General features: G+C 40.8%; 3 protein-coding genes across 13 annotated transcripts; all 3 read right to left on the bottom strand.

Moving 5' to 3' along the window:
• LOC104707058 (glutathione S-transferase T3-like) lies at nt 971-4,712 on the bottom strand. Of its 11 annotated transcripts, XM_019228443.1 has the most exons (7): nt 4,172-4,712; nt 3,998-4,048; nt 3,781-3,892; nt 3,614-3,691; nt 3,356-3,490; nt 3,234-3,268; nt 971-3,117 (listed from the first exon to the last, which is right to left on the bottom strand). In XM_019228443.1, exon 7 carries the CDS (start codon nt 2,472-2,474, stop codon nt 1,464-1,466), a length of 1,011 nt encoding a protein of 336 aa, XP_019083988.1. In that variant the 5' UTR covers nt 2,475-3,117; nt 3,234-3,268; nt 3,356-3,490; nt 3,614-3,691; nt 3,781-3,892; nt 3,998-4,048; nt 4,172-4,712; the 3' UTR covers nt 971-1,463. The 11 variants fall into 11 exon arrangements, with proteins under 11 accessions (XP_019083988.1, XP_019083982.1, XP_019083984.1 ...); XM_019228437.1 differs by having other exon boundaries at nt 971-3,123; nt 3,614-3,892; XM_019228439.1 differs by having other exon boundaries at nt 3,614-3,892.
• Nucleotides 7,958-9,705, bottom strand: LOC109125923 (proline-rich receptor-like protein kinase PERK13). Its single transcript, XM_019228727.1, has 2 exons — nt 9,491-9,705; nt 7,958-8,273 (listed from the first exon to the last, which is right to left on the bottom strand). The coding sequence occupies exons 1-2, from the start codon at nt 9,703-9,705 to the stop codon at nt 7,958-7,960; spliced, it is 531 nt and encodes a 176-aa protein (XP_019084272.1).
• Nucleotides 9,709-10,446, bottom strand: LOC104709468. The gene has a single exon (XM_010426077.1). It carries the CDS (start codon nt 10,444-10,446, stop codon nt 9,709-9,711), a length of 738 nt encoding a protein of 245 aa, XP_010424379.1.

Raw genomic sequence — 10,683 nt, 5'->3', positions numbered from 1 at the left:
GGGGAGCGGTCCAAGACGTTGATATCATTTAACGAACCAGGTGGTCCAAAAAATGCGTGCCAAATCCATAAATCTTGTGATGCCACAGCCTCTAGTACGATTGACGGTTTACCAGATCCACGTGTATATTGTCCTTTCCATGCAGTGGGACAATTCTTCCACTCCCAATGCATACAATCTATGCTCCCTATCATTCCGGGGAAACCGCGATGTTCTCCAATATTCAGTAATCGTTGGAGGTCTTCCGGTGTAGGTCTTCTCAGATACTCGTCGCCAAACAAATTTATAACTCCCTCAACAAAATGTAGAAGGCATTTGTGGGAGGTTGTTTCAGCGAGTCGTAAATATTCATCCACCGCATCTGCCGTATATCCGTAAGCCATCAAACGAATAGCTGCCGTACATTTCTGAAGTGCAGAAAGACCAAGCCTTCCAGTAGCATCTCGCCTTTGTCTGAAGTATGGGACTCCATTCTCAATAGCGGTAACAATACGAAGGAACAATGGTTTGTTCATTCTAAAGCGACGACGGAACATAGCGTTAGTGTAAGTTGGATTATCACTAAAATAATCATTCCACAACCGAGTGTGGCCTTCTTCACGGTCTCTCTCAATGTGCACTCTTCGGATTATTGGAGCTGGTGGTACATATGGGTGAGTGTAGTTGTATTGGATCATCTCCACTATACTATCAACTTCCTCTTCTACAATATCATCAACTTCTTGATCGGAACTCCAATTAGACATTTTTTTGCAATTTGGATATAGTAGAAGGCTTATGGGAAGTGTGATTTATTTTGTATAGGAAAAGGGTTTAGGTTACAAGGTATATTTGGTTGAGTAGTAGAAGTGAAAAGGTTGAGCAAAGGAAATTTTATTTGGTTGAGTAGTAGAAGTGAAGATAGGATGAAAGAGAAGAGAATAATCGGAAGAGAATAATCAGAAAGCATTGATGTAAAACGATGAAAGAGTAGGAGAAGTGAATATATAGTCTTAACAGCAAACACAAAGTACCAAGTGGGCAATACAACCCTTACAAAAGACAAAACAACACAAACAAATCTGTGACTGTCCTTGCAAGACACAAGACAACCAAAACAAAACAGAAGACAACAACTCACAACCCGTGTTACAAAACACCCCTCCACGGGTTACAAAAGAGTTAACAACTCACAGACCCGTGACAACAAGACAACAAGACAACAACTCACAGACCCGTGACAACAAGACAACAAGACAACAACTAAAAACAACACCCCTCCACGGGTGTAAACACAACACATCTATGTCTTTGACAACACATGTTTCCCTTCTCGTATCACCTTAATTTGTTGTCGCAAAACCTGAAACAAAAGAACAAAAAACAAAACAAGTGTTAAACAAACAACATATAGCATAAGTTTAATGAAAACAAGAGTTAAACACAAAAGAGGATAGTTACACACAAAAGAGTTAAACCCAAACCTAAGTGTTTGTCAACATTTGGTCAACGAGTTTGTCCCTAAGAAGTTGTTCGGCACTTGTTAGTTCAGTCTTGTTAAGGAGGCTGTCTAGCAGTCTCATTTTGCCGTGTCTCTCTTTAGCCGCTTGTTCTTGTTCTTTCATTGCAATGATCTTGTCTAGCTTACCAACAGAACCATCCTCTACATCAATAGTCACAGCCGGTTTCTTCCCTTTTTTCTTAGAAGCTTTAACCCCCGGAGGCCTCATCTCAGCTCCATCATTGCACTCTCCGGGTGAGGATGCTCCTGCTCCATCTGAAGCGAGTTTAGTCCGCTTATGGCTACACTCCTCCGTGATCCATTTCTGATCATGCTTCAGTTCCCTCCAGCAATGTCCTAGCAGAAATGGCTTGCCCTTGTCGTTCTTGTAAAGCTCATACGCCATGCTCAATACATCATCTTCTGATTCTCCACTCTTTCTTCTTGAACTCGCTTGTGCGTAACAGCCCACAAACTTATTGACTCCATGGTTTATCTTGCTCCACCTAGCCTTACATTGTGTAGGCCCTCTTGCATTTGAAACAGATGACCCATAGTTAGCTTTGTAGTAGGCAGCAACCCTCTTCCAGAAACTTTGTAGCCGCTGCTCATTACTTACAACTGGATCCTTGCTTGTGTTTAACCAAGCGCTTATGAGGTTAACATCCTCCTCTGCAGTCCACCGCTTTCTTATTCCCCTTCCTTCGTCTTCTTCATCCTCATCAACCTCAACCTCGATACAATCATCATCTTCAGATGCCGGCCTAAACTGAAACGGCTGAGAAGAGAATCTAGGCCCACAGTTGACAGGCTGAGAAGAGAGGGTTTGGGTAAAGTTGACAGGCTGAGAAGAGAGGGTTTGGGTAAAGTGGACAGGCTGAGAAGAGAATGTATTTGGAAGAATTGGATTATCTTGGGAGTTAGAGTCTTTTTGAGAATTCATAAGATCAACAAAATATGTATGTGGATTACGAATAAGGCTTCTAGGATCCATTGGTTGTTTTAGTGAAAGCTGATGTTAAAAGAAAAGGGTTTGTATAGAAAAAGTTAATGGTTTATGTTAGTGCTAACATGGAGGGTTTATATTGAGCTCAAGTGGTTTTGGGTTTTCAAATTTATGGTTGTAAATTAACTACAACAACCACAAATTTATTACATTAAAACAACCTACTCGACAAGTATCTCTCTAATCAAGTACTATTCGTATTTAAGAACTCCAACAAACAAAAAAGCAATCATCAATGTCCTGACTTGACTATTACCTAATCTAACACTAATTCATCCCAACACACAATCGCAAACAATAACTATCAACAACATATGAAAGCTGTCGTACCATACCTTTTCAAATAAGAGAATCCAAAACGCTGCAGTCCGCTTCATGAATAATCATTCCAAATGATCTCCATTTGACCTCGCACAAACATGTAAAAATAGTCAATATAAATCACATAAACAGAAACAAAAACATTGTACTCTTAACAAGAACAACAGAATAATCTCATAATAAAAAGCAAACCTCTGGTGGTTTCGAGAGGAGCTTAAAGAGCCCCACGAAGTTTCACCTTTTGCAACCTCTCCATGTTTACACTCTTTGGCTGCTCTAATGGCAATCCAAGAGCCTGTGCACAAATCAGCTGAAACTAGAAAGAGAAAACATCATCAGAAGCAGGGTTAGTAGTATAACTTGGTAAATCTCAAAATTCATGTAAAAGAAGAAAGAGAGATGAACATAGTTAATCAGTTAACTTACATAAGCCACAATGATGGTCGTCGGTTTTTCAACTCCTAAGAGGAAAATAAAAAAGCCATATCAACAGTTATTTCACTATATCAAAAAAGAGAGTAAATATGGGAGAGATTAGGAAAACAAACAAAGAGAAGACTCCACTCTTTCTCAACCATCACCGAGAGATCTTAGTCCCAGAAACCACAAAAGGTCTTGCGCTTTGGCAAGTCATCATCTCCATTGATGCCTTTATCTGCTAGTCAAGAGACAAATCCTTGAGGCTGATGCAACAAAAAAGAAAAGAAAACATGCATACCAAAAGTTAGCTAGAGACAAGAGATAAGAAACAAAATAACAAGACATATATATAATAAGCAAGTCTAAGCTCATGGCTGCAAACTTACTTGTCCCTTCATATTGCTGCTAGTTGTGATCCATCCTTTGACAAAGCTTGCTGTTCGGGAGTAATTCCAAAAGAAGACCTGCAACAAAGAGAGAGAGAGTGAGACCCCCCCAAAAAAGAAAAGAAGTCGTTAAAATCAAACAGAGAGTGACAAGAATGAATAAAAACCCAAGAAGATCTTAGTGCCCTCCTCCTCAATCAAACCATCAGGGAGAGATCTTAGTATCCTCCTCAATCGCCGATCGATCAATACTACAGTTATCCTCCGCAATCAATCAATCTGGATTTACAAAAAAATATAATAATAGAAATATGAGTAAATATAAGGAATTCGAGTGAATGAAAAAAAAACCCTATGTAATAGAAATCAATTTAGAGATCAAACCCTAGAAGAAGTTGAGATTTCAGAGACGAAAGCCATGCTTCCAAAAAGCACCTGCGAGAGACAGAAGGAGAAGAAGAAGAAGAAGAAACAAGTTAGTAAAAAAAAAAACAGAGGAAGCAACACGATAAATCAATCACCGAAAGATCAAAGCCAAATCCTAGAAGAGGAACTCACCTAGAGGCCGTGTGAGCGACAATCAGATTAAACTTGCTTTAAAAAACCTGCAACAAGAGACGACGAAGAAACAAAACAAAAAAATCAGAGACGCGACGCGTTAAGAAAAAGAATAACAGAGCGATGCAATTGGATTGAGAGAGAGAGAGAACAAACCCTAGAAGGATAGGAACGAAACCCTTAAGAATGAAGAAGATCACTTGGGCAGACTGCTTAATCCAATTGATAACTCGATTCTTCTCTCTTTCTTCTTTTCCCGATTACATATGAATCGCCATTTCTTTCGCCGGAGTTCTCGAGAGAGAAGAGAGAGAGACTTTGGGGAAGAAAAGAAAAGAAAATGAGTAAAAAATAAAAAAAAAACGCTTTTATATTTAACAAACACCCATTCACAAGTCGCCACGTAGCGTTCTTCAAGTGTTGCTCAAACTCCTTCCCAGGGTATCGATTCTTCGATAATGGACCCATTTTTGGGTTGTTTAATATTATTTTGGGGCCCAAATAGTGGAGTAACTTTGTGAGTACTCCCCACTAATCATGCTCTTAGTTAGCCTTTGTAATTTTTATCCAATTTTGACTCTCGATCGACATTAATTATCACCATTTAATTTATAGCATCGTAGATTCATTATTACTATGATCACCTCTCTTATAGCTGTTAACTCCCACATATATCCAGAGACTATGACCATCGGTACGTACTGGTATTGATAAGACTCTCTTTATACATGAGTTTTAGTGCACACTCTTTGCTCTAGTAGCTATAAACTTCGTATGTGCTTCCACTCCGTAGGCTAAGAGGTTCTAGAATATATAATTACATCAAAACGGACATTGTGGATCAATTAATGGATTCGGACGAAACGAAAAAGAATAATATATATGGTGAATATGGAACATACGAAATATGTTAAACAAACGGTGTGGAATTATACAAAAGTTGAGTTGGTATTATAATAATTAAAGTATTGAAATAATAATTATTAAATATATATTATTTAATTTCCTTTCACTTTATATGACCAAAATATTTCTTAATTACTTAAAATAAAATTGTACTAATTGATTGATTAATTTATAAAAAATCTTCAGTTTTTTTTTTTTTCAAAGACACATACTTGAACGCACCATGTAGCCAGTCCGAAACTTCAATTGGAAGAAAAAAAGTAAACCATTCTTGGCACAAATAAAGATTGTTGAATGGACGCACTTGATCCACTCTACTCTGAGTGCTCCATTAAAAGCCTAAATAGCATATTTATTATACCAATCAGTCCTGATTCCAATGGATTACATAAGTTTTGGAAAATCGTTAATTACTACAATTTGTCATTAGGCACATCATGCATACTAATATACTATTATGATACACATGTGTGTATATGATTTCAGTTGCAACATCTCTCTGTTGTGAGTTTATACGATTAATATGGTTGAATTGTTTAATATAATGTATAATCTATTTACACAATGTTACGTACATAATGGAAACTAAAGTGAGGAAAAAAAGACGAGAGCACTAACATAGTAACATGTAGATGCTGGAAGAGGAATAGCATCCCAAAAAAAAAAAAAACAGCTCACTACTCAAATAGAAATATACGTAAATGTTTGTACGTTTATGCGTATTGCGTATATCTCACACAAGAAGGCAGAAGCATTTACTCTCTCTATCTGCTATTTTCCTTTATTATTTAAACAATACTAATATTTACGAAATTATTTTCCTTCCGTAAAATTGTGATAGTCTAGCTAAAATTAGTCCTCTAATTAGACCATTAGTTAGTAATTAGAAATTTAGAACTATTTCTAGATGATCTTAGTCCTCTTGGATCATCAACTAGCTAGTGTAATTAATTAGAACTATTTCCTTCTCCATCAAAGATTCTAATTTGCTAATGACCTTTTTCCAAAATGCATGCAATCGACATGCCGTTGGATCTCTTAGTTGTTTAGTATTATTGTGGGTTTTATTAGTTTATATGAAATTTACCTGAAGTCGAAACATTATTTTCTTTTAACATATCTATTATGCTGGGCGTGACACAACCGCATGCAACACTAAAATATTTTTTTTTTGAAAAAGTGCAACACAAATATGCTATCATATTTTAGTTCGTTTAATCTTAAGATACCAGATATTGAAAAACGATCTTTTATATATATATGTAACTTCGTAAAACCCTTGATGATATTCTCATTACATTACTCACTATATATACAAGTGTATATGGGTGATGCCTAAGCAATGGGTGATGCCCAAGCAATATCAATCTATACAAGGAAAGAGAATATTACATAATCCTGTGTCTATCACTCCCCCTCAGTCGTAGCATTGTATGGAATGATGCTTAGACTGTTGCGAAATGCAGTGAACAGCGGGGTAGGAAAACCTTTTGTGAAAATGTCTACATACTGATGGGAGGAAGGTATATGAAGAACACTTACGGTGCTAAGCGCAATGCGTTCCCGAACAAAGTGAAGGTCAATCTCGACGTGTTTTGTCCGTTGGTGTTGAACTGGATTAGTGGAGAGGTAAACAGCACTCACATTGTCACAATAGACCAGTGTAGCTTTTGTGAGTCGAAAATGGAGTTCCAAAAGAATGTTGCGGAGCCATGTAGTTTCGGCGACGACGTTGGCCACACCTCGATATTCTGCTTCAGCACACGATCGGGAGACGGTGTGTTGGCGCTTGGCAGACCAGGAGATTAAGTTATCTCCATGGAAGATGCAATAGCCAGAGGTGGATCGCCGTGTGGTGGGGCATCCAGCCCAATCCGCGTCGGTGTAAGCCACCAAACCGGAGGTAGTGGTGGGGTATAATTGCAGGCCGTAGTCGAGAGTACCTTTGAAATAGCGGAGTATGCACTTGAGAGCCTTGAAGTGAGCTTCGCGTGGGTCGTGCATGAACAAGCAGATCTGTTGGACGGCGAAAGAAATGTCTGGCCTCGTGAAAGTTAAGTATTGAAGAGCTCCGGCGAGGCTGCGGTAAAGTGTAGGATTAGCGAAAGAGGGACCGTCATCGGCAGCAAGTTTGGTACGTGAATCAGCTGGTGTTAAGCAAGGATTGTAGTTCGTCATGTTTGCTCGGTGTAAAATGTCAGCGGCATAGTTGCGTTGATTCAAAAACATGTCGGAAGAGTTGCGTTTGATGGATATGCCGAGAAAGTAATGAAGATCGCCAAGGTCTGACATTTCAAATTCCTTGCTAAGAGATGCGATGATGTCGGTGAGAAGTGAGGGTGACGAGGCGGTGAGGCCGATGTCATCGACATAAAGAAGAAGATAGGCGGTGCCGCAAGCGTGATGATAGATGAAGAGAGAAGAGTCACCTTTGCTTTGAGTGAAACCGATGCGGCGGGCATATTGAGCAAAACGTTGGTTCCAAGCACGCGGGAATTGTTTGAGACCGTAGAGAGAGCGCTTTAGTAAGCACACATGATCAGGTTTGGTAGGATCGTGAAAGTCGGGTGGCTGGTGCATGTACACGGTTTCGTCAAGGGTGCCATGGAGGAAGGCGTTTTTCACGTCTAGTTGACGTATCAGCCAGTTGCGAGAAAGAGAGATGTCGAGAACGAGGCGAATGGTGGCAGGTTTGACGACAGGGCTGAATGTCTCGTCGCAATCCACGCCTATCTCTTGAGATTTTCCATTTGCCACCAAACGAGCCTTGTACTGCGAAAGCTTTCCATCTGCACCAAACTTGTGTCTAAAAAGCCACATGGAACGCACAATATTAGTATTTTTGAGTCGTGGTACTAGATCCCACGTTCCCTTTTTAATTTAAGCGTCATATTCCTCATTCATGGCAGGATTCCAGTTTGGATCCTCCAACGCTTTAAGGTGAGAAGTAGGAAGATGAGATAGTATTTCAGTGTGAAGGGAGAGAGGCTGTTTTGGTTTTGTGATACCTCGTTTGCTTCTAGTCACCATTGAGTGACCAGCCGCAGGTTGAGGTGGAGGAGCAACCACTTGGGGAACCGGTGGAGGGGTAGGTTCCACAGGTGGTGGTGGTTGAGGATGGGCAACGGTATCCACTTGTGGTGAATGTGCTTGGCGGAGAATGGGAGATACTGGTAAAGGAATGACTTTTTCGGGACTAGAAGAGGGAGAACTTGGAAGAGGGGAATAAAAAGGAAAAATATTTTCGTCAAAGATAACATGACGTGAGATAATTACCTTACGGTGGAGTGGTCAAGACACCGATATCCTTTATGATTGATTGGATATCCAAGAAAGACACAGGCAGTGGAGCGGGGAGCAAGTTTGTGGGAGGTTGTAGGAAGTAGGTTGGGATAACAAAGACAACCGAACACGCGAATATGAGTGTATTGAGGCGGTTTGTGAAGTAGTTTTGTGAACGGGATGGCATTGTTTATGGAAGATGATGGGAGAATGTTGAAGAGGTGGGTGGCCATCATAAGAGCCTCAACCCAATAAGATGGTGGCATGGAGGCTTGGAAAAGCAGGGATTGAACGCTATTATGGATGGTGCGGAGAGTGCGTTCGGCTTTGCCATTTTGTTGAGAAGTGTGAGGGCAAGAGAAACGAGGGATGATGCCATGAGAGGAGAGATGATCAAGGAAGGATTTGTTTTGATATTCACCACCATTGTCGCATTGTAAGGCTTTAATGCTGCGACCAAATTGATTAGAAACATAAGCCATGAATTTTAAAAAAGTTGAAAACACTTCTGATTTTTGTCGTAAAGGAAAAACCCAAAGAAAATGAGTGAAGTGATCAAGGTAAATAACATAATATTTGAATCCAGTGATGCCGGAGAGGTCCTTACATCAGAGTGAACAATTTCAAAAGATTCAGAAACGGAAGAAATAATATAATCAAAAGGTAATCTAATGTGTTTCCCCAATTGACAAGCATGACAAAGAGAGTTGTCAATTTTAGAACAATTTATTAAAGCAGAAGAAATAAGAGATTGAAAAGTTGTGTTTCCTGTGTGTCCAAGACGACGATGCCACAACAAGGAGTTAGGACCAGGGCTGTCACATCGGAGGAGCTCGTTCGAGTATGAAGGTCCTTAACACAAAAGTCAAAAGGATCAAACTCTACAGAAACAGAATTATCTATAGTAAATTGACGAACAGAGATTAGGTTCTTAATAATAGAGGGACAAACAAGCACTTTAGTGAGATGGAGAGGATGTGTTTGAGAAGGTAAGAAGAATAACCGATTGCTTTAGTGGGAATAGAGGATCCATCACCGACAACTACCGATGGGAACGAGCTCGAATTAAAAATAGAACAGAGAGTACATGGTTGTGCCGTGAGATGAGACGTGGCTGCAGTGTCCATGTACCAGCTGGCATCGTTGGGATCTGGCATGGTCATAGTACCAAAGGCTGCAGACAGGTTCGCTGGAAGTTGTGTTGGTTGAGGTACCGTAGGAGATGGACCGAGGATGCCGCTCGCAGGATGTGTAGCGGTGATGTTCGCCATGTGCGGGTGTTGCGGCGAGTAACTTTGTTGCTGCTGCGGAAACGAAGGCGGTGACTGGAACCACGGTGGAGGCATCCTCTAGTTTGGACTCCATTGCCACTGTTGACGGCCACGTCCTCTGTTATTGTTGTTACGTCCACGACCGCGACCCCTCCCGCCGTAGGAGCTGCCCTTGTTGTAGTTGTTGTCACGGTGACCACCGGTGTTGTTGTTGTGTCCGCTAGAGTTCGTGTATAGCACGCTATGGGATGACAAGTCAAGAGAGGCAGGGGTACGGATCTGGGTCTGACGGTTTAAACGTTGTTCCTCCTCAACAAGCATGGATCGGGCAACAGCAAAGGTGGGGAACGGCTGGCGATGTTTGATGATGTTGATGATGTTGTCAAACTTCGGGGAGAGACCGTTCAGCATATACGTCACGACGACGCGATCAGAGACCGGAGAGTTAACGTTGGCAAGGAGATCAGAAAGTGTCTTGAGCTTTTGACAATAGTCATGTACCGTGAGATCGCCGATGGTAAGAGAGCGGAGATCATTGTCAAGTTGGATTGCACGAGCTTCTTTGTTGTCACGGAAGAGATTTTCGATGATGAGCCAGAGTTCACGAGCAGAGCAACGAGTTTTGAGAACCGTGTCGAGAAGGGACGAAGAGATGGTTCCATAGATCCACATCTTGACAAGACCATCACTCTCTCTCCAAGATATATCCTCTGGATTTGCAGGTAGAGAAGTGCCATCGAGATGGCCATACACGCCAAAGCTGAAACAATGTGTTTCAAAAAGCTCACGCCAAGCATCGTAGTTGATCTTGGTCATGTCGAGGGTTATCGGAATATAAGATTTGATGTGAATTACCCGAAAGGCTTTGTGAGAAGCAGTGGGGAGGTTGTGGTTGTTGAGCCATGGAAATGGGAGAAAGAAGGAAAGCAGAAAAGGAAGAAGACGAGGTAGGAAGAAAGAGAGGAGCGGCGGTTGTGTTTTTTTTTTTTAGGTTAGAAAAATAGGCTCTAATACAATGTAACTTGGTAAAACCATTGATGCTATTCTCATTAC

Source organism: Camelina sativa, chromosome 8, assembly GCF_000633955.1.
Source record: "Camelina sativa cultivar DH55 chromosome 8, Cs, whole genome shotgun sequence".
In the NCBI taxonomy this organism is placed as follows: domain Eukaryota; kingdom Viridiplantae; phylum Streptophyta; class Magnoliopsida; order Brassicales; family Brassicaceae; genus Camelina; species Camelina sativa.
The sequence above is the reverse complement of the archived record's forward strand: the minus strand, read 5'-3'. Positions and strand labels throughout refer to the sequence as shown.